Source organism: Humulus lupulus, chromosome 2, assembly GCF_963169125.1.
Source record: "Humulus lupulus chromosome 2, drHumLupu1.1, whole genome shotgun sequence".
In the NCBI taxonomy this organism is placed as follows: Eukaryota; Viridiplantae; Streptophyta; class Magnoliopsida; order Rosales; family Cannabaceae; genus Humulus; species Humulus lupulus.
In genome coordinates, this window is record NC_084794.1 from 201076412 (window position 1) to 201100483 (window position 24072).

General features: G+C 36.0%; 1 protein-coding gene, 1 long non-coding RNA gene and 1 other non-coding gene across 3 annotated transcripts; 2 read left to right on the plus strand and 1 right to left on the minus strand.

Moving 5' to 3' along the window:
* Positions 1 to 2209: 2209 nt before the first annotated feature.
* Positions 2210 to 4545, plus strand: LOC133815076 (uncharacterized). The gene is made up of 3 exons (XM_062247962.1): positions 2210 to 2641; positions 2831 to 3928; positions 4051 to 4545. The coding sequence occupies exons 1-3, from the start codon at positions 2210 to 2212 to the stop codon at positions 4543 to 4545; spliced, it is 2025 nt and encodes a 674-aa protein (XP_062103946.1).
* Positions 4546 to 15905: 11360 nt separating this feature from the next.
* LOC133818878 (uncharacterized) lies at positions 15906 to 16884 on the plus strand. Its single transcript, XR_009886145.1, has 2 exons — positions 15906 to 16189; positions 16480 to 16884. It is a non-coding gene; the product is annotated as an uncharacterized LOC133818878 (long non-coding RNA).
* A 6267-nt stretch (positions 16885 to 23151) lies between these two features.
* LOC133820515 (small nucleolar RNA R71) lies at positions 23152 to 23258 on the minus strand. Its single transcript, XR_009886923.1, has one exon. It is a non-coding gene; the product is annotated as a small nucleolar RNA R71 (small nucleolar RNA).
* Positions 23259 to 24072: the final 814 nt, after the last annotated feature.

Consider the following 24072-nt stretch of genomic DNA (forward strand, 5'->3'; position numbering starts at 1 on the left):
ACTGCTGCTTCCTGGGCAGATAAGGTGGATGGAGGGGATTTTCAGACTTCGGCTCATCGTCAATGCCAGCAGTTCACGACAAGTAAGCTCTCCTTTTTTGACCAGAAACTTGAATTTACTGAACCATTGCTTAGAGATGGACTTGTATGCTAAGGTTGATGTTGAAGAGGTCAAAGTTCAATCTGCGAATTGGAGTTTGGCAGTAATTTGTATGGTTCTTGGTGCTAATCCTCCAATGGCTGTTTTTCAAGGATTCATCAAAAGAGTTTGGGGTCATCTAGGGATTGCTCAAATTGTTAGAATGACAATGGGGCTGACCATGGTCAAATTTAATGATGATGCTACGAGAGATCATGTGTTGGAGAATGGTATACTTCAATTTGATAGGAAACCTGTTATTATCCGGCCATGGACTGCTGATCTTAGTGCAGTTCGTCTAATTCGTTTAGTTCCACTATGGATTCGATTACATGACTTAGGGCTTCAGTATTGGGGAAGTAAGTGTCTTAGTGCACTTGTGAGCACGATTGGTAAATCGATTATGGTTGACAAGTTTACTAGGGAGCGTTCAAGAGTTCAATTTACTAGAGTTCTTGTGGAAATGGAAATAACTGATAATCCTCCTAGAAATATTCAGTTTCTTAATGAGCATGGACAGATTATGGAATAGGGGGTGGAATATGAGTGGTTGCCTATTAAGTGCAAGGTTTGCTCTGGGTTTGGTCATTCTATGGTGGATTGTCGTAAGGAGCTGAAAACCCACTGGGTTAAAAAGGATACTGTGGCTAAAACAGAGGCAAAGGAAATGAGAGATAAAGATTCAGATGAACCTAAAGGTGAGATTCCTGAGGTTTTGCTTTGTGCAATTGGTACAGAGGGTGTTCAGGTCAAGAACTCTGAGGGAATACAGCTTCTAGCCTCGGCTAATGTTGATAAAGCTAACGGTGCAAATGAAAGTAAACAATGGCACACACCAAAGTGTGTGGTTACTCAATCTAAACAAGGATTAGTGGCAGGTATTAGTTCTCTTCCTTCTGGGCAAGGGCAAAAGCAGATGAATAAATTTGAGGTGCTTCAAGAGCAGATGAAGGGTGGAAAAGAAGGTTACACTGTCTCTACTTCTTCCTATGGATAATTGCAATATTTTGAGCTGGAACTTGAGAGGGCTGAATAGTTCCAATAAACATACTTCAGTCTTAGATTTATGTAGCAGGAATAAAATTGGAGTTGGTAGTTTTTTAGAAACTAAATGAGGGGGAAAAAAATTATGGAGTTCATGGAGCATAAACTTCCTAACTGGGAGTTTTACTTTAGTCCGGTTACTGAGGGTAGACTTATGATAGTTTGGAGGAAGGTTTTTGCGAGGGTTACGATTCTAGAAGAATCTAATCAGTATGTTCATTGTTTGGTCAAAATGGCTTGTCAGAGTCAAGCTTTTTATGTTACATTTGTCTATGGTTTCAATACGATAGAGGGAAGGAGGAGTTTATGGCAAGGGTTACACAGGATATCACTCTCTGATAAAGCTTGGATTATTTTAGGGGATTTCAATGCCCCTTTCACTGGTATGGATAGATCTGGTGGGAAACCGGTTTCAGGTTTGGAATTGGCTGATTCTCTCCAATGGCTTGCTGATACTCATGTTGAGTCTCTTAAGAGTATTGGTTCCTATTTCACTTGGACAAATAACCAAGAAGGTCCAGCTAGAATCTATTCAAAAATTGACCATGTGTTAATGAATGAGGATTGGCTTGATATCTTTCCTCATTCTATGGCTGTGTTTAGATGGGAAGTAGTTTCAGATCATTGCTCGTGTGTTGTTACTATCTTGCCTATGGAGAAGGTGGGTATTAAGCTGTTTAGATTTTACAATTTTTGGACAGACCATCCTGGGTTCAAAGAAGTGGTTATGAGTAGTTGGAGGGTCCCTATTAAGGCGACTGGTTTAAGGGCTATATACTTAAAGACAATGAGGCTGAAGCATAGATTAAAAAAATTTAATAGAGATAACATTGGTGACATAGGTTTGAACTATCACTTAGCTAAGGAGGCTTATCAGGAAGCTCAATTTCAAGCTCAATCTCATCCCTGAGACTACAGCTTGCAAGAGGTAGTGAAAGTAGCTGCTGAAGCTTTCACTGTTCAGGAGCATATGTATTATAGTTTCCTAGCCCAAAGAAGTAAAATTACTTGGCTTAGGAAGGGAGATATGAATACATCTTTTTTCCATGCTTGTTTGAAAAAGCGCAGAGCTGAAAATGGTATTGCAACCTATATTATGGAGCAAGGTAGATTGATAGATAATTTTCATGATGTAGTGTCTCACTTTGTAGAGCATTTTAGAAGCTATTTGGGTAGTCCGAGTTCAGCTACAGGCAGGATTGATTTACACTGTATTGAGATGGGTGCCAAGCTCTCTATAGATCAACAACTGCTGCTTTTAAAACCCTTTTCTCGTAAGGAAATCCGAGCTGCATTATTTGGTATTCCCATCACCAAGTCCCCGGGACCTGATGGCTTTGGTTATGGTTTTTTCAAGGTCTTATGGCAGGAAATTGGGGATGAAGTTTGTTCAGCGATTGGTCAGTGTTTTGACACAGGGCATTTTCCTTCTGAGCTTCATGAAACTACTCTATCGTTGGTCCCTAAAGTCACTAATCCATCTCGGGCAATAGACTACAAACCTATAGCTTGTTGTTCTACATTATACAAGTGTATAGCCAAACTGTTATGTTCTCGTATGGCTTTAGTCCTTCCTGATCTCATTTAGCCGAACCAGGGAGCCTTTATTAGGGGTCGTTCAATTGCTCATAACATCATGATATTTCAGGATCTTATCAAGAACTATGGGAGGACCTCTACTTCGCCTAGATGTGCTATTAAGATATATTTAAGCAAAGTTTATGATACAGTTGATTGGCAGTTTCTTGAGGATATTTTAAGGGCCCTTTGTTTTCCTATGAAATTTATAGGTTGGATTATGGTCTGCTTGAAAAATACTTCTTACTCTTTGCTTATGAATGGTAGAGTTCAAGGAAGTTTTAAGGGTAAGAAGGGGTTGTGTCAGGGTGATCCTATGTCTCTCCTTTTGTTTGTGCTTATCATGGAGTATTTGACTAGGAGCCTTCAACTAGCATCTCAGAATTCTAAATTCAGATTTCACCCCATGTGTAAGCTTCTCAATTTGTGCTTTGCTGATGATTTGATTTTATTTTGTAAAGGAACTCGATCTGTTGTTAGCATTTTCAAAGAGGTTTTAGTGAAGTATAGTGCTGCAACTGGTCTCTCTATAAATGCTAATAAGTCTCATATTTTCTTTGGAGGAGTCAGTGCCACTGAGAGAAGGATTATTACCCAAGAGATTCAGTTACCTGAAGGATCCTTTCCTCTTAAGTATCTTGGGGTGCCTATGCGGCCAACTAAGTGGAGACATGAAGATTGTGATATAATTCTTCAAAAAATCAGATTGAAGCTTCTGTCTTGGACTAGCAGGCATCTGTCATTTGCAGGCCGAATGCTTCTCATTCACTCAGTTCTGTTTGGGCTTCGTAATTACTGGATGAGTATCTTTGTGTTACCTCAAAGTATTATTAAGGAAGTTGAGAAACTTTGCTGTGGTTTTCTGTGGGGTATTTCTGGGAACAGGAGCAAGCTTCATATTGCTTCATGGCAGCAGGTTTGTCTCCCTAAAGCTTATGGGGGTCTCGGTTTCAGGGATGGGGCCAGTTGGAATAGAGCCATCTTAGCTAAATATATCTGGGCCATTTCTGAAAAACCTGATATTCTGTGGGTCAAATGGATCAATGCTATCTATCTGAAAGGCTTCAATTTCTGGAATTACACTCTGAAACCAGATTGCAGTTGGTATTGGAGAAAGCTATGCCATTTAAGGGGCAAATTCAGTCAGACAGAGATCCTTGCTACTGTGGTTCCAGGGAGATTTAAGCCTTCAAGCTGTACAACAACACTTTAAATCAGCAGCTGGTGGGCTATTATCAAGCAGTTTGGTGTAAGCTTACTCTTCCTAAGCAGCGATTTCTTCTTTGGCAGGTGGTTAATGCTCACCTTCTCACTAGAGACAACTTGATCCAGTTTAACTTACAGGTGAACAGCCTGTTATGTCCTGTCTGTGGTGGTCACAATGAGAGTCACACTCATCTCTTTTTTGAATGCTGCCTTTCTAAGATGATTCTTAAACTCATCTTTACTTGGATAGGGTTTAAAGCTTGGCCTATTGATTTCAATGGCTGGGTTGTTTGGCTAGCTAGTGGTCGACATGGTACTACTTCTTCTATATTGAACTTGGTTGTGGCTGCTGTTATCTACAGCATTTGGAGGAACAGAAATAGATGTATTTTTTATGGTTATTCTTTGACAACTGATAGCATAGCTAAGGATGTTATAAACATAGTTAAGTATCGATTATACATTGTTAATAATAGGAAGATTTCTCTCCAAGATCAGCCTTTTATTAGGAAACTCCAATGTAATTACGTGCTTTGTTCAGTTGTTCCTTCTCAGTTGTTTGTACAGTTTGACTGTTAGTTTCTTGGGTGAATTGGCCCTTCATTTGTATTGACTGGTTTGTTCAATGAAGTTCATTTTCTTCTTGATAAAAAAAAATTAATATAAGAAAAAGTTTAATGTAAAAAATTGAATATCCAAAATATTGAGAATTTAGCATTGGAGAGAGGGTTGCAAAACATTCATTAGCCTAAGGCATGTAATGTGTGTGTTCTCCAATAACCAGCAAATCCAGTAAGTCAGCACAAAATGTATTACATGTCTAGGAACCCATAGAAAAAATGAAAAACAATAACATTTTATATTGTAAATAACTAAATTCCCCAACTGAAATGCACGTGCTCGTTTTACAGACATACCACAAATCAAAAGTGTTGAGATAAAAAAAATTTGCTCTTGGAGACATGTTTTCCGATCCATCGATCGGTTACAGAAATCATGGATAGCCTGTGTAGGACGTTAATGAGGTAACATATAAAATAAAACAAAGGATATAATGTAAGACTAAATTAAACGATATCCAGTCTCCAATTCATAAATCACTCGAGAAATCACTAGTCTCAAACCGATCATTTTTCGAAGAGGAAGAGATACTAGATGAACTCATAATGCCCAGTAGGAGCAACTATATTAAGGGACCTTTAAATTTTATAAAACCCCTGTATGCATGGTTAGCTTGAAAACTAAATAATATATTATCATGAATAAAACACAACAAAGAAACACAATAACTACAAGAGCAAACTAGCCTACATGTGCATATCACACTATCCACTACACCCGTAGCTCCCAAACCCACCATAGCAACCAAGGTCTTGAATCAGGTAGTCGGTTTGATTACCACTACAATAATTGAGATCGGATAATATCCTGCATAGGATCTAGGTCATGACAACTACACTAAACTAACAGTATGACGACACAGAAATTAGGATGTGAAACAACAATATGTATACATCATAATCAATCATAGTCTTCATCATGTATAATCAAACGCAGATAAATAAGTTTTCAACAAACATATTCCTTTTTATTTTAGAAAATCTTGCACCATAATAGCTTTGTTTGAGAAGAGAATTTACATAGGATCTCATTTATATAAGTCTATATGCATGTTTCCTATTGCACAAAATAACATACAATAAAAAAAACATAAATACATGCATAGGATTGATTTTTATACAGAGATTCGTAAATACAACAATAAAACTGTTGACGCAGTTCTTCGCCAACAGGTAATTAATAGAATAAGAGAATGGGATTAGTGCTAAGTAATGAACCGTAACAGATGAATGATCTTGAAATAAAATGGTGATACGAATACTTTTTTAGGTAGTTCAAAGGTTAAAATCCTTCTACTCCACCAGCCAATATTATTGCTAGTTTTATGGTATTCTTTACAGGGTATTTCTTTACACCATAGAATCCAACCATTTTCAACTCCCAGGGTCTCCATATTTATAGGAGAGGGCACCTGGGGTTTGGCAAAGGGGGGCCATCCCGTGACCTTCTTACCCATCATGTCACTTCTGTGACATTCATGATTAATTCCTAAAACCTGACAAATGAAGTGTGGTCTAATCAATAGGTAAGGGGGATAATGGGCCGCACGGCCCAACCCAGTCGTGGGTGCCTGAACACGCACGTTTAGGCTGCGTGTCCGAGAATTCAGGGATATATCAGACACGTGATGTCTGATATATGCACGTTTATATTGCATGGTTGACTTTATAAGGGGTCACAGCTGCCAACTCAAACTCGTACCTTGAACTGGAGGTCTTCTTAGCCCGTGGTGTCCATACTTCTGACCTGATCCCTTAGTAACCTTAGTAAGCCTTTTGTTACCTCGAGCTAAAGAGGTGGGAGCTGGTAACAGTAGCTCCGGGTATGTTCCATCCACGTGGCTGATAAATAATTATGCCATATCTCAGCTCGCTAATAGCCCATGGGGAATAAGGGCGTACAAAAACCATTAGAGTACTTATGAGATGCGTAGTGGAACAATGACTACACCATTTGGATTCCCTAACCTTTTATCCTTGGTAATGCTAGGTATTGCAATGAATCCAAACCACTTTGAAACAAGACCACATTCTTCCAAGTCTTTCTCTAAAACAACATAATGTTTGTGTGGGCAAATCTCAACACATGAGAAGAGAATTCCTAGAGAGAAAACTAAGAGAGGGTGGACAACTAGGTATATAATATTAGTAGTGAATTTTTACCTTGTCAAATTTATCTTTTTTTAATGTAGTCTATAATACTAGTATATATAGACAATTAGCTAGGACATAAAATAGGTTTTAGTTACCCATTTTATTTTAATTAATTAATAATTATAATTAATTAAATACTCGTCAAAATTAACCAATTATACTTTTGACCTTTATTTAATTCATTTTATTAATATTAATACTAATTTATCAATATTAACAAAATTATCCCATTGGGCTATAATAATCTCTTTTTGAGACTTTGCAATAAAATCCTCAAAATTTCTTCTATTTATTTTTTCAAAAAATATCAATACATAATTTAACATTATTTATTTTCATTGACTTAGTCAATATGATATTATATATTTTATAATTAATAATTAAATTAATTATTCAAGATTACTAGGTTTCTTTTGATAAGAGATGACATGGGGACCATAGATCCATGAACTCAAGCTCCAATAAGTTACTGTGAGTTTATTTATAACAAATAATCTCACTACCATATTAATTCCTCATGACTCCACTATAGACTCAGAATTGTACTACTGAATTCATAGAACACTTTATACCAAATGTAAATACGTTATTCATTGTTATAACCATAACTGTTATTCAATCATCTATGGATGATCTACTAATGAGACAGGTGCAAATTACTGTTTTACCCATCATTGGTATTTTATCCTTAACTCCCACTAAGTTCCTTGTAAATGATATTTTCGTAAACTTAATTATAGAAATGAGTAATCTATCATTTAATACTTGAACCAAGCTATAAGGAAATCATCGTTTCACTTCTTAAACAGAAGCTATAGATTTCATGTCTATGATAAATGTTGACGTCGTTTTTCGTCAACTTAGAAATGAAGAGCAATTAAACAAAATATCAAAGGAGAAAAACAATAAGAGACACGATTTTTACGTGGTTCAGCGGTTAAAATCTGCCTAGTCCATGAGTCGGTGTTATTCAATTTTTGGAATTCTCTCAAAGCTTTTCTAGAAGAAATTTTACAGAGTCTTCCCCATACCCATTTCTCCATCCCCACATATGAATTGTTCCACGCTATTTATAGCGTGGTTTACAGAATATCTCCCCTCACATTCTGGGGGAGTTATTATCCAAATTGCAAATTAAATATAATTAAATGCATAAATCCCACGATATTCAGGATTTATTAACAGATTACAACCAATCCCTTATATATAAGGATATTCAAACAGTAACTACGTTCACATGTGTCTATTGACCTCAAATAACTGCATCCGAGATCGGTCATCCACCACGACACTACTAAAAAACCGGCTTTCCCGACAGTTTTTAACTGTCGCTATTGAGTAATGACGACTGTCGACTAACTGTCGTATTTGCCTATGCCGACGTAGGGGTAACTACGTCGACAGTTAATAATTGTCGTCATTGCTAGCTACGCTGACAGTTAATAGGTGTTGCCGACAGTTAATAGGTGTCGCCGTTACTAGCAACGCCGACAGTTAATAGGTGTCGCCGTTACTAGAAACGCCGACAATTATTAGGTGTCGTCGTTACTAGAAACGCCGACAGTTATGAGGTGTCGCTGTAACATTAAATTTATATATATAAATAATATTTTTTCGATATATATTTTTTAAAACTTTTAATTATATTTTTAACAATTGAAGTTTGATATAAATTTAAATAAAAAAATTAATCACATAATTAATTATTATTACCGTAACTTGTAAAAAAATATATATATTTATCATAATAAAAATTCATATACATACAACATTTATTCATACAATTGAAATGTAAATAATACATCAAATCCCCATAAGACTAAATAATTCTCAATAAAAATTCATTATAATATTATAAATCCATAAACTTCAAAATATATAATACAACAAATCTCAACAAGACAACATAATTTGCTTCTCCAAATCATTGCAAACTCAATCATGTTTCTTTTCTCAATATTTTTCCTAATAAATCTAGGCATTCACCTTAAAAGACAGTCCTATGATATTCCCTTCACCAATGAATTAAATAATTAAAATTATAATTAAATAGTATATATTACCATAATATATCAACGAATGAATGAGAGAACCAACAATAAAAATATATAAAATTAGTTGATTAATCCCTCTTAGAGATTATTAAACAAAAACTGACCTTGTAAGAATGCCGACAAGGTTTGAGATGGTTGGGAGACCAATGATGTTGTGAATTACAGTATAACAAAATTCCCAATTTAATAATAGAATATCCCCAATTTAATCATCATAAAGATTTCAAAAAAAAAAAAAGAATGACTTATTATGGACATTTATGACACTTTGTATGCCTTTAAAAATATAAGAGCACAATAAGTCCTATAATCACCAACATAATAACCATGACATTCAAGAAGGAAATACTACTTTTAATATTTCATCGTGGTAGTATATATGAGATGCAATCTTTCTATCGAGACAAACAAATAAAAAAATATAAAGAAAATGGCCAAGAGACTTTCTGATATATTGACCATCCCCATGAGCACTGAGTGATTTAAACCAAAAAAGAAGATTCAAAATAATCTTACTATCAGTTCAGATTTGCCAAAATCAGATAAGTCTAGCATATTAAATCACAAAAAGAGTTAAAATGTAGGTTATATGTACATAAAAAATGCATTTCATCCTGTGGTGAGCTTTATATTTAAGTGTGTTCATCTCAATTAACCAAAACATAATATGTGGAGATCTTTCCTACAAATCCTAACTAACCCAACTGTATTAGCTGTCAACTAATCTTAGCAGCCTATATATATATGTGTTGTAGTCTTTCATTTCAGAGGGGTGTGAAAAAGAGAGTGTGAAAGAAAGAGGAGAGAAGTTGTATTGAGAGAAAGAGAGAATACAGAGAAAGAGAATTTGAGCTTGTGTATTGTGAAGACTAAGAGAGAAACACAACTGTTAGAAAGTGTTTGAGATTAGAACCTTAGAGAGAGAAAGGTTCTTGGGAGTCCTGAAGTGCTTGTTCTCAACTATAATTGTATTAAGAGATATTGATGATGATGATAGTGGATCAAACAGAATGTAGGCTAGATTGATCTGGTTCAAACCTGTATAAAAATTATGGGTGTTCTTCCTTTATTTTTCTGCATTTAACTTTTGATTACTAGCATTTCCTTATAACTAATCTGATATATTAGTTATTGCAATTGTTTATGTCATTGCTGATTAAATTCTAAGAGTCTTGATCATAGAAAACATAAGAGTTTTCCTACAAAATCAGAGCCAGGTTCTACGATCAAGAGGAGAGATCAAGATTCAAAGCTTCCGCATAAAGAATTGTTCAAGAACAGAATCAAGAAAGTATGTCAACAATGGCAAAGTTTGAACTGGAGAAATTCGATGGCACCAATGATTTTGCCTTATGGAGAGAGAGTTTAAAAGGTATCTTAGTGCATCAAAAAGTGGCTAAAGTGCTCGGAGATCAAAAGCTTTTGGCAGAGAAGAAACCAGAAGAAATCGCTGAAATGGAGGAGATGGCTTATTACACGATCATCATGTATCTTTCCAATGGAGTAAGAAGGAAATTAACTTTGGAAAAGACTGCAAAGGGTCTTTGGGACAAGCTGGAACAATTGTACCTGAAGCCATCCATTTCGAACAAAATAAATCTTCTTGAAAGATTATATGGTTTTAGAATGAACTCCTCTATCTCTTTAGATGAAAATATTGATAAATTTAATGAGATTATTGTTGGTTTGGCTAATATTGAACATAAGGTAGATGAAGAAAGTCAAGCAATTATCTTGCTCAGATCATTATCAATTTCCTATCAAGAAGTCAAAGCAGCAATAAAGTATGGCAGAGATGTGATTGCTTTGGAGGATGTTCTTGGAGCTTTAAAGTCAAAGGAATTCGAGTTACAACTTGAGAAAGAAACCAGGAAAGATGAGGCTTACTTTGTTCGAGGAAGAAATCTAAAAAGAGGCTCATCCAGAGGAAATCAATCACACCATTCAAGGTCGAAGTCAAGAGGGAAAGACTCAAGACAGTGTTATCACTGTGGGAAAACTGAACATATTAGGAGATTTTGCAATCTGTTAAGAAATCAACAAGGGTCCAAATCAAACCAGGACCAGAGAAGACCAATCTACAATCAATTTCATAATGAAAACAAACACCAGCAAGGAATGAAGTCTCATAATGATTCTGCAGCTGTGGCAGAAACCAAAGATGACTGCTCATCAGGAGGAGAACTTTTCTCAATATCTGAGAAATCAGATATCAAAGAGTGGATCCTTGATTCAGGATGCACTTACCATATGTGTCCTAACTTAGATTCATTTTTTGATTATAAAGAAACTGATGGTGGTAGAGTATTAATGGGGAATGATGTTTCTTGCAGGGTAATTGGTCTAGGAAAGGTGGCAATTCGACAGTTCAATGGAGAGGTGAAAGTGATCAACAATGTGAGACACATACCCGAATTGAGAAGGAATTTGATATCCTTGGGAGCTCTTGAAGAAGAAGGATATGGCTACAAGTCTTTGAATGGGAACCTAAAGATCACAAAAGGATCTTTACTGGTCATGAAAGGAAAGAGAGTCAATGGACTGTATGTACTAGAAGGAGAAACAGTAGCCATTGCTGAAACATCTGTTGTTAAGACTCAAGAAAGTGAGATGCATCTGTGGCACCAACGAATGGGGCATATTAGTGAGCAGGGGCTGAGAGAGCTTCACAAGCAAGGGAGCATAGACAAGTTGAAGACTTGTGCATTACCTTTCTATGATGCATGTGTATTTGGAAAGCAACACAAGATTAAATTCACAACTGCTACACACAATACAAAGAAGGTTTTGGAGTATGTTCATGCGGATTTGTGGGGGCCAAGTAGAGTTCCGACTCATTCTGGTAAGTTTTATTTCTTATCCATTATAGATGATTTTAGTAGATGTGTTTGGACATATTTGCTTAAGACTAAAGATGAGTGTCTAGAGAAGTTTGAAATTTGGAAAAACCAAGTAGAAAATCAAACAAATCTTAAACTTAAGACACTTAGAACTGACAATGGATTATAATTTATAAATAATGAGTTTGATGATCTATGTAATGAGTATGGAATCACAAGGCACAGAACTGTAGTTAGAACCCCACAACAGAATGGAGTGGCTGAACGCATGAATAGGACCTTATTGAATAAAGTGAGATGTTTGCTTATTAGTTCTGGTCTAGGGAAGTCATATTGGGGAGAGGCTTTAGCAACTGCTAGTTATCTTATAAATAGAAGCCCAAATCGTGTTATACAACTTAAGACCCCATATGAAATGTGGTATGGCAAGCCTCCTAGTCTTAAACGCTTGAGAGTTTTTGGTTGTGCAGCATATGCACACCAAACAGAGGACAAACTAGATGCTAGATCCATTAAGGGAATTTTTCTTGGATACCCTTTAGGCACAAAAGGATATAGAATTTGTTTGAATCAAAATGGTAGACCTAAGGTCATAATTTCAAGAAATGTAGTGTTTAATGAATATGATTTTCCTCACTTGAAAGCCGAGAAAGGTTGTGATGTTTATGGTGCAGGTGCATTGAAAAAGAATGATGACTTGACTGAGTTTGAGATAAATCTGAAAGGATATGAACCAGAAAATGAGCAAAGCAACGCACCAGGTGAAGATTATACTGAAGATCAATCAGACCAGTCCACAGATAGCAAGGGATCGTGTGAGAAGAGAAATTCATCCACCTGCAAGATATGCTGAGGCAGACCTGATAGCCTATGCTTTGGCTATAGTTCAAACATGTGATATACCAGAACCATTAAGCATAGAAGAAGCTACTTCAGGAAAATATAAGAAGGAGTGGAATCAAGCTATAAAAGAAGAGATGGACTCTCTGAACAGAAATGACACATGGGAATTGGTGGAAAAACCAGATAACAAGAAGGTGATAGCTTGCAAGTGGATTTTTAAAGTAAAGGAAGGAGTAACACAGGAAGAACCAGTGAGATTTAAGGTCAGGTTAGTGGCTAAAGGCTTTACTCAGGTGGAAGGAATTGATTACACTGATGTGTTGTCACCTGTAGTAAAGTATAAAACCATAAGACTGATGTTATCTATGGCTACTCAACAAGATCTGGAGGTAGAGCAGCTAGATGTAAAAACAGCATTTCTAAATGGTTATTTGGAAGAAGAGGTCGACATGCATCAACCACCTGGATTTCAGGTGGAACAAGAGGGAAAGGAGCTTGTATGCAAACTGAAAAGGTCCTTGTATGGCCTTAAACAATCTCCACGGCAATGGAACAAGAGATTCAACAATTATGTCCAGGAAATTGGTTTCACAAGATCAAAGTTTGATCACTGCTTGTACTATAAGCATCTTGAGGAATCAACAAGAGTATATTTACTGCTGTATGTAGATGATATGCTCATCATGGGCAAAGACAAAACAGTGTTAAAGGGAATCAAAGACAAGCTTAAAGAGGAATTTGAAATGAAGGAGCTCGGTTAAGTTCAAAAGATACTTGGGATAGAAGTGACAAGGAACAGAAAAGATGGGATTCTGAATCTTAAACAAGCAAGTTATATTCAGAGGGTACTTCAAAGATTCAACATTCATGATTCAAAGAGTGTTTCAGTACTCTAGGAGGACAATTTGTACTTTCAAAAGATCAAAGTCCAAAGACAATCGAGGAGACAAAGGAAATGGCAAAAGTCCCTTATGCTATGGCACTAGGGTGTTTAATGTACATTATGGTCAGCACTAGACCAGGCATAGCACATACTCTAAGCATTCTTAGCAAGTTTATGTCCAACCTCGGATTAGAGCATTGGAATGCTCTTAAGTGGCTACTTAGATATCTCAAGGGAACTACTGAGATAGGACTGAGATACAGACAGATGGATCAGAAAGTTACACTTGAAGGTTTTGTAGATGCAGACTATGCAGCAAGTAAGGATACAAGGAGGTCAACTACTTCATATGTATTCACAACAAATGGAGATTGCATATGTTGGAAGTCCCAACTACAATCAGTGGTGTCACTATCAACAACTGAAGCTGAGTTCATGGCCACCACCGAAGCATTCAAAGAGGCAATATGGTTACAAGGAATCTTAAAGGAGCTGAAACTTCTCAAAGGCAAAGCTACTGTGTACTCAGATAGTCAATCATCGATTCATCTATGCAAGAACCCGGTTTACCATGAGAAAACCAAGCACATCGATATTAGACTATTTTGGATTAGAGAGAAGATTGAAGAGGAAGTAGTTGAGCTGGAAAAGGTGAAGACAGAAGAAAATCCTGCTGACATTGGTACTAAGGTGTTATCTGTAGGAAAATTTAGGCATTTCTTGGATTTGCTTAACCTTAGTAACTAAGCAAGGATTTTATGGTCCACTATTGGAGTCAAAGACAACTTTGCTGAAGCTAGGATTTGAAGAAAAGAGGTGGAATTTGTGGAGATCTTTCCTACAAATCCTAACTAACCCAACTGTATTAGCTGTCAACTAATCTTGGCAGCCTATATATATGTGTTGTAGTCTTTCATTTCAGAGGGGTGTGAAAAAGAGAGTGTGAAAGAAAGAGGAGAGAAGTTGTATTGAGATAAAGAGAGAATACAGAGAAAGAGAATTTGAGCTTGTGTATTGTGAGGACTGAGAGAGAAACACAACTGTTAGAAAGTGTTTGAGATTAGAACCTTAGAGAGAGAAAGGTTCTTGGGAGTCCTGAAGTGATTGTTCTCAACTGTAATTGTATTAAGAGATATTGATGATGATGATAGTGGATCAAACAAGATGTAGGCCAGATTGATCTGGTTCGAACCTGTATAAAAATTATGGGTGTTGTTCCTTTATTTTTCTGCATTTAACTTTTGATTACTAGCATTTCCTTATAACTAATCTGATATATTAGTTATTGCAATTGTTTATGTCATTGCTGATTAAATTCTAAGAGTCTTGATCATAGAAAACATAAGAGTTTTCCTACATAATACTTAAGCAGCTAGACGGGAAATTATGAAATATAAATCAGATTAATTTGCTACTAAGAAATGAATATCATACTAGTACTTTTGAATTGAAATTGAACTATATGCAAATTACCTTGATGATATCACTGCCCATAAGCATCATCATATTGGCCCTTGTATCCATCTCCTATTTCTTTTATATTAAGCTCTGTAACAACATGAGACAGACATCATATCAGAATACTCCATATAACTCACACGATCTATAGACACATTAAAAGTTATCATTAGGAAATTCTATCATGTTTACAAGACACTATTGGAGTACCTTGATACTTTCAGACCCGTATAGCCCATGAAGCAATTAGGAGTTTCTTGAAGTCATCTTTATCAATATAGTGTTAAAAATAAGAGAAATTTTGTTGAAGTAAAAGTATAATAAAAGAACTATAAAAGAAAATAAATCATTTGCATTAACGTTGTGCAAATAATGATGTAAAGGTCTAAATTATGTGATCATTTCTTTATGTAAAAACCACCATAAGAAAAGTCAGATAACTAATAATAATATTCTAGATCCCCGTAACAAGTGTAAATATAAGCATAGTACATGAAAACTAAATAAAGATGTATGGATCAATACAAAAAAAAAAAAAAAGAAAAAAAAGAGAGGTATGAATAAACTATTATTGCCTTAAAAAGAAACTATTATAGAAATAAAAGAATTAACAATTTCGAACTCAGTGTATTTTAGTGGGAAAGTCATTTTAGTGTATTTTAAGGGGTAGTGGGAAAGTCATTCAAAAAGATTGGTGAGACAGGAGGAATCAAACTCAATAAATTAATGCTAAGAAAGCTAACTTTCAGAATTAAATCAAACACCTTATTGCAAATAAATCATCACATACAAATAAATAAGAAAGCTAAATAAAAAAGAAAGATATCAAAACTTTTGGTCAAACATAATTTAGAAAACGCCAGGAAAACAACAAGAAGAAAACTCTAACCTTACACCAAAGATATAAATAATGATCTTGGTAGTGAAAAACAGAGACAAACCAAAACAGTCTTTTGCTACAATCTCTCACTCCCAAACAACCATAAGTATTGAGATATTATTGAGATATTCTCTTAATGTTTTGTATATATGGATAACCGTGAGTTTATGAATTAGATTAGAATTACAGCTCTAGTTTCCTTTTTTCTATTCTTTTGTATATATATACGACTAAAATATATCAATAAGATCAAGCTATTCACGATTTCTTCATGGTACCAGAGCCACACGGCTAAGATACACGATCGGCAATGGCTGATGGTAATGATACCACTATGGTTGGATCTTCGGTCAATGGGCAAAGAAACTCTTCCAATGATGCAGCCACCACGTCAAACACTGCTGCCTCTCTTCCTCACCTAAGTGCAACACAATGGCAAACTATCGCTACTATGTTTGGTAATACTCATTCCTCTACCGATCGTTTACATGGTGAGTTTTCCAGGATTTCTTGGATTATTGATACTGGTGCTTCTAATCATGTGACGGGGGATGAATCTTGTTTGTTTAATGTTCATGATATTGCCGCATGTCCCGTCGGACTCCGTGATGGCCAAAAATTAATTGCTACTAAAGAGGGAAGTGTGAGACTCTTGGAAGGATTATTTCTTAAAAATGTTCTTTATGTCCCTAAATTGCACTGCAACTTAATTTCGGTTGCACAACTCATTGATGACATGCACTGTTTTGTACAATTTGCTTCTAATATGTGTGTTATACAGGACTGTCATTCGAGGAAGCTGATTGGAACGGGTGAACGAAGAGATGGACTTTACTACTTCCGGCCACCGTCTACAATGCAAGCTATCTCAGTGGATGGTTCTTCATCTTCGTTGGAACTTTGGCATCAACGTCTTGGACATCCTTCAGAGAAAGTAGTAAAGTCATTACCTTTCCTACGTAATTCTAGTGATAAATTAAATAAGGCATGTGATGTGTGACCTCGTGCCAAACAAACTTGTGATTCTTTTTCTCTTAGTGACCATAAGGCCTCCCGAATTTTTGAATTAGTACATTGTGACTTATGGGGTCCTCACAATACTGTTTCTTCATGTGGGGCTCGTTATTTTTTGACTATTGTGGATGATTTTTCCCGAGCTATATGGGTTTATTTGTTGATTGATAAATTGGAGGTGTTTAAAATGTTTATGTCGTTTTTTGTTATGGTTGATCAACAATTTGGTCAAAAGGTTAAGATTGTTCAGAGTGATAATGGGACAGAATTTAATTGTTTGCAAGATTATTTTCTTTCAAATGGGATTTTCTTTCAAACCTCTTGTGTGGGGACTCCACAACAAAATGGTAGAGTTGAACGTAAGCATCATCATATTTTAACAGTGGCAAGGGCCTTACGTTTTCAAAGTCATCTTCCTCTTTATTTTTTGGGTGAATGTGTCTTAGCAGCTTCTCATTTGATCAATCGAACACCCTCAAGTGTTCTTCAGAATAAAACACCTTATGAAATTTTATTTCATACTTTTCCAATTTTTGATGAATTGCGAGTGTTTGGTTCCTTGTGTTATGCCCATAATCAACGTGCTAAGAATGATAAATTTGCAAGTCGCAGTCGAAAATGTATCTTTGTTGGGTATCCTTTTGGTAAGAAAGGGTGGAGACTTTTTGATCTAGAAAATAAAAGTTTTTTTGTTTCTAGGGATGTTAAGTTCTTTGAAAATCAATTTCCTTTTGCTGAAAATGATCCTTCTACTATTAGCTCTACATATAATTCTGGCAGCGTGAGTTTAGGTGATGATGACTTTGATTTTAATCTTTTTGGTGATTCTGAACCATTGTCTAATGAACCTGAACGCACAAATGAATCCTCCCCACTACATGTCACCACCGAAATTCCAACAACTACCACTTTAGAGCCTACTCTCCCTTTTCCTGTAGCACAGTCTAGCCCGACTGCTGCACAGAGTCCTGTTCAGTCCACATCTCCACTCCAACATCCATCTACAAGGGGGTAGCAGGGGTTGCTCCGAATTCTATCAATGACATCACATGGGACGTGGACTCCGTGAAAAGGTTCCATCCACTCGGCTTCGTGACTATGCTACTAATACTGTTATCACACAAAGTCCATCTGCTATCTCTCTAAGTTCACTCGCGCCGTCAGATCCCTCTGGTACGCCCTTTCCTATAACACATTATATTAACTGTGCAAAATTTTCTACTAGCCATCGGCAATTTCTTGCCGCTGTTACTGCAGGTTGTGAACTCATTTAAAGAAGCTATGATAGATGAAGGATGGCGTCATGCTATGCACACAGAAATTCGTGCTTTAGAGGATAATGGTACTTGGACTATGGAAAAATTACCTCCTGGTAAACGTGCTCTTGGTAGTCAATGGGTCTATAAAATAAAGTACAACTTTGATGGCAGTGTTGAACAACTTAAAGCTAGTTTGGTTGTTTTTGGTAATCCTCAAATTGTCGGGATCGATTATAAAGAGACTTTTGCACCTGTTGCAAAAATGGTCACCATTCGTGCTTTCTTAGCCATTGCAGCATCTAAAAATTGGGAGCTACATCAGAAGGATGTGCATAATGCTTTTTTGCACGAGGATCTCAATGAAGAAGTCTATATGAAGCTTCCTCCTGGTTTTGGGTCTTCTCAACCTGATATGGTGTGTCATCTTCGAAAGTCCTTATATGGCTTGAAACAGGCACTGAGGTGTTGGTTTTCCAAACTTGTCACTGCTTTAAGAGAGTATGGCTTTCTACAATCCTATGTTGATTATTCTCTCTTTACTTATACTAAGGGTGATACTCAAATCAATGTTTTGGTGTATGTTGATGATTTAATTATATCTGGGAATAATTCCACTCCTTTGAAGATCTTTAAGAACTATTTAAGCACGTGTTTTCACATGAAGGATCTCGGGGTTCTTAAATATTTCCTCGGGATTGAGGTAGCTCGAAGTCCTGATGGTATATTTCTTTGTCAACGAAAGTATTCTCTTGACATCATTTCTGAGACTGGTGTTCTGGGTGCTAAGCCAGCATCTTTTCCCATTGAGCAAAACCATCGGCTTGCTCATGCTTCAGGAGATTCTTTGTCCAATCCGGAACCTTATCGTCGTTTGGTTGGTCGTTTGATTTACTTAACGGTCACTCGTCCTGATTTGGCATACTCTGTTCACGTTTTATCACAGTTCCTACAAGAACCAAGACATGAACATTGGGAAGCCGCCTTGCGTGTTGTTTGCTATTTGAAAGGCTCTCCTGGACAAGGAATCTTACTTCGTGCTGATAGCTCTCTTTCCTTGACTGGTTGGTGTGATTCTGATTGGGCAGCTTGTCCTTTTACTCGTCGCTCTCTCATGGGTTGGCTTGTGTTTCTTGGTCATTCCCCGATTTCCTGGAAAACCAAGAAACAACCTACTGTGGCACGTTCTTCGGCAGAGGCTGAATATCGCTCTATGGCTTCTCTTACTTGTGAATTGAAATGGTTGAAGGGTCTTCTCCTTAGCTTGGGGATTCAACATACTGATGCTATTGGGCTATATTGTGATAGCCAGTCGGCTTTACATATTGCTCGGAATCCAGTCTTCCATGAACGAACAAAGCACATTGAAGCAGACTGTCACTTTGTTCGTGATGCTATCCAAGACGGCACTATTCTTCCTTCTTATGTTCCTACAACTGTTCAACTTGCGGACATCTTTACCAAGCCTTTGGGGACCCGTCAATTTCAGTTTTTGCTTTCCAAGTTGGGGGGGGGGGGGGGTATTGAGATATTATTGAGATATTCTCTTAATGTTTTGTATATATGGATAACCGTAAGTTTAGGAATTAGATTAGAATTACAGCTCTAGTTTCCTTTTTTCTAGTTTCCTGTTTTCTATGTTTCCTTTTTTCTAGTTTCCAGTTTTCTATTCTTTTGTATATATATACTACTAAAATATATCAATAAGATCAAGCTATTCACGATTTCTTCAATAAGCCACTCAAGAATAAAAAAAACTCACACTATCCTTACCAGCAAGACCAAACACTATGGATACAAAAAAAAACAAGTCTTTCCCAACCCAAACTCAGATTAAAAAAAATAAAAGAAGTTACCATATGAAACATCAAAATCAATCACCAAAAAGCAACAAGTAAGAGATACACAGAAACATCAACAACACCACAAAAATATTGAAGAAACCATGAGGAGAGAGGATTATAAGAATAGTTACAAATAAATACAATTAATATTTGACACTTAATTACTTCGGATTCATAAACCCATTATAAGAAACCTCTTATAAAAACTGAATATTGAAAGAGACAATTTATCAAACACTTAGCAAGCAATATTCAAACAAGAAACTGAAATATGATTTTTATGATTTAAACAATATATTATAAACCAAATATACTGTGTGTAAACTACCCATATATATAAACAGTATATTCAACACCGAAAAAAAAAGATAAAACCCACATATATATAAACAGTATATTCAACTACTCAAAGTGTGATAAATGAAGAGTGCGAAAACTACTATATAGTGGCATTTTCTCCCTTGTATGTTTGTTGTCAAGTGTTCCTAACTGAGTCAATCAATATTCACTCAGATAAATATCAAAACTCTCAATACATCAACAAATTGCACACAAATTTCAGATTTCACAGTAAAAAATAAACTTATGAGAATGCCAAAGGGCATATTTTAGATGTCTCAATTCATAAATTTAAAGTTTCTCAATATACGATGAAGAGTAAAACAATAAACTGCACTCTCAATACATTAATTTCAGATTTCTCAATACATATTTATATTGAACACAACAGGCAGCCCAATGTTTTAGTCTTCCAACCATCTACCATGTCCAATGATATATTATATGTTTATTAAAGATGCATAATTTCATCCACTAGCATATGAAATTAACATAACTCATATCATGTGGTAACACATTATTAAACTATACAAAATTCCCAGTGACAAACGTTACTTTCATCCCCACACTAGCTAAATTGTTAGGTACTAGTGATTAAGAGTACTCATGGCAACATTAACAAATTTAAACATACCTCTCACTAATGTAATCAACACAGAATCCTATTATTTTTTAAAGCAAAAACAAGTCAGATTTAAAGACTAACTGAGCTAGAAAGCATTTGAGAGAGACAGAGTGACACAAAGAAAAAGAAAGAAGAAAGGAATAGTTAAAATTGAAGTAATCATGAAAAAATTGTATTTTTGAAGTTAACTTAGGCCCAAAAAGGAGCCCAGCCCAAGCTTTTAGAAGCTGCCATGTGGCAGAGAGCCACCAGCCGCGCCTGACACGATTTGCCACCTGTCCCACTCGTCGCCAGGCTGCTCCCCACGCGCCCAACAAAGAAGCCTGCCACGACCTGACGTCCAGCTGCGACGTCCAACCTGAGCCCGCCACCTGTCCCGCACGTCAGCTGCTGTCTCCCACGCACCTGACATACTCCTTGCTGAGGCAATCGGTGCTTGACACGTGGCCAACGTGTCTGCTGCATTTGTCCCCACTTGTCTCACCTTGCACCTATTTTGCATCCATTTTTCCCACTCTTTAGTACACGATTTTAACATATTTTGGGGTTTTTTTTTACTATAAATAGATGATCAAATGGAGTAAAAAAGCATCAGATTGTGGAAGGAATTGTTGGAGAGAAAAACACTTATTTCTTAATTTTCCTATTTTTCTTTTACATTTCTTTGAGTGAAAACAATACCTATTTTAGGCTAAATTCTCTTGTGGAAATGCTAGAGTGAAGTTCATGTTTCACATTATATTTTTAATATATTGATTCTTTATTTTATTCTTCATTGCTATATCTTTGTTACAATCAAATTTATTTTTTTCTAATTTTTATTCTAAATTTATTAATGTCTTTTACATAAGTCTACTCATGCTCTTCTTATGTAATTTAGGCTCTTAATTTAATTTATGATATTTGTTATATTATATGCTTTTTACTGCGTTCTACCATTGGTATTTTGTCGCTCTAAGGTATATAATATGATAGGTTTTTAAAATCAGAAGTTAGTATAATTTAATTAAAGAACATATTTTAAGGTGAGCTTTATTATATATATTTTCAAATTATAATTAATGGTGTAGAATTATAGTTGAGTATAATGAATCAATTTTATTAAAATATATATACGTTTGCATGAATGAAACTTATGCATTCCATATTTTCTTTCTGATTCTAATTCATCGATTTTGTTTATTTAATGTTAAAAAAAAATATATTCGTTTTCAAAGTTATATTATTTCAAAGTTTATTATTTTTAATTTACTAATCTTTCTTTTTACTTGTATTTTACCTCTCTGTGGATACGACATACCCCGATTACTACTGCGACCGCTTAGGAGTTATTGGGCGATATCAATTTTTGGCGCCGTTGCTGGGGAGGTAATTCTACAATTAAAGGTTTGCATAGTAAATTAATTTTTTTTCTATTTAATAAAAAAAAGTAGTATAATTTTTTTTAATTTCTCTTTTATTTTATTTTTCCTTAGTAATTTTTATATTTATTTATTCATTTCTTTTATTTTATTTTTAGGTTTAGAATTTTATTTTCTAGATTTAGGTTTTTTCCGAAAAAAAGCATAAAATTTTAAATCATGAAAAAAAAAACAAAGTATTGAGAACATTTGTGTAATTTTTGAAATTAGTAAAAACCAAACTTGTTCTGTCTTAGAAAAATTAGTTCTTAAATAAGGTCCGTGTTAGCGTTACCCTCCAATCTTTTCTAAGAACCTCAGGGAGTTCTAGAAAAGCTCTTGGGCCTAAAGTGGTACCTTGGCAGCCTTTCTAATTGGCCTGGGAACATTTTGGGGTATACTTATTACATTATTACACACTTGCGCTTATAATACTTACAAAATAAAAAAAAATATTTATGCCACGAAACAGAGACGCACTAGGGAGATTTGTGAGACAACAAGTAGAAACTTTAGAAAACTCTCCTAGTTCGTCATTTTCTTCCATTCGTTCAAACACTCTCGATTCACCGAGACTTCCTGAACCACCCACGATGGCTCATCAAGATGAAGTCCAACCAAGAACGCTACAGGAATATTTACATCCTACGCGTATAGCCACACCTTCATGCATAATGTATCCCAACAATATGCCAAATTTCGATTTCAAACCCGACATGATTAACCTCTTACCAACCTTCCATGGGTTGGAAAATGAGAGTCCGTACGTGCATATACGGGAATTCAAAGAAGTGGTGGCTACATTCAACAACCGAGCATGATGTCACCAACATTGTGAGATTGAAATTCTTTCCTTTCTCGTTCAAAGACAAAGAAAAAGGCTGGTTGTATTCCTTAAGGCCTAGATCTATCGGAACATGGGATGAAATGACAAAAGCATTCTTTGCCAAATATTTCCCGCCCCATAAGACTAGTAGCCTTAAGAGGAAAATCTCTACCTTCATCCAAAAAGACCATGAAACTTTCCATTAGGTCTGGGAGAGGTTTAGAGATTTGATAAATCAATGCCCACATCATGGATACGAAAGCTGGCGTCTGATAAGCTATTTCTATGACAGTCTCACAACCGGACAAAGACAATTCGTACAAATGATGTGCAATGGTGAATTCCTTCAAAAAGATCCTGATGAAGCTTTCGAGTACCTCGACAATCTTGCTGAAAAGTCCTACACATGGAATGGACCGAGTCCTATGGACAAGACACGATCAACTGGAATCTACCAATTAAAGGAAGATGACAACGTCAAAATCCAAATTGAATCATTGAGACAAAAATTCGAGGCTTTCAAATCTCAATAAGGCAGAGGAATCCACATGGCTGCAAAGGTAGAGACACGAGATCCATGCTTCATCTGTGGAGGGGTGGAACATCAACCGCAAGAGTGCCCAACTCTTGGTGAGTTAACAGGAGGAAATGAGGAACAATGCAATGCTTTAGGGGATTACAAGAAGCCTTATAACCCTTTCTCAAACACATACAATCCTGGTTGGCGCAACCATCCAAATTTCAGCTAGAAGGATTCAAACCAAGCATCTGGAAGCCAATGGAGGCCTGAGCAGCAACAACCGCCAAAAGCATACGTTGCTCCTTAAAATCACATGCAGTCAAGTAATTATCTAGAGAATACTTTGCAGATGCTTGCAAAAACTCAAATAGCCTCAACTCAAGAGCTCAAATCTTGTTTCACACAAATGGTAGAGGAAATGAAAGACATGAAAATACAAATGACAAAGCTAAACACTACTTTGGTGATTCAAGAGCATGGCAGACTTCCCGCTCAACCTCTAATCCATCAAAAAGGGCAACACATGGCACAAAACTCCTCCTTTGCAGAT

What these genes read in the sequence shown, in the direction of transcription:
- LOC133815076 (XM_062247962.1), top strand. Translation starts at nt 2,210, where the DNA reads ATGAATACATCTTTTTTCCATGCTTGTTTGAAAAAGCGCAGAGCTGAA. An exon ending in ATGAAACTACTCTATCGTTG is followed by an intron (nt 2,642 to 2,830) that starts GTCCCTAAAGTC and finishes ATGATATTTCAG; the next exon opens with GATCTTATCAAGAACTATGG. An exon ending in CAGAGATCCTTGCTACTGTG is followed by an intron (nt 3,929 to 4,050) that starts GTTCCAGGGAGA and finishes CTTCTTTGGCAG; the next exon opens with GTGGTTAATGCTCACCTTCT.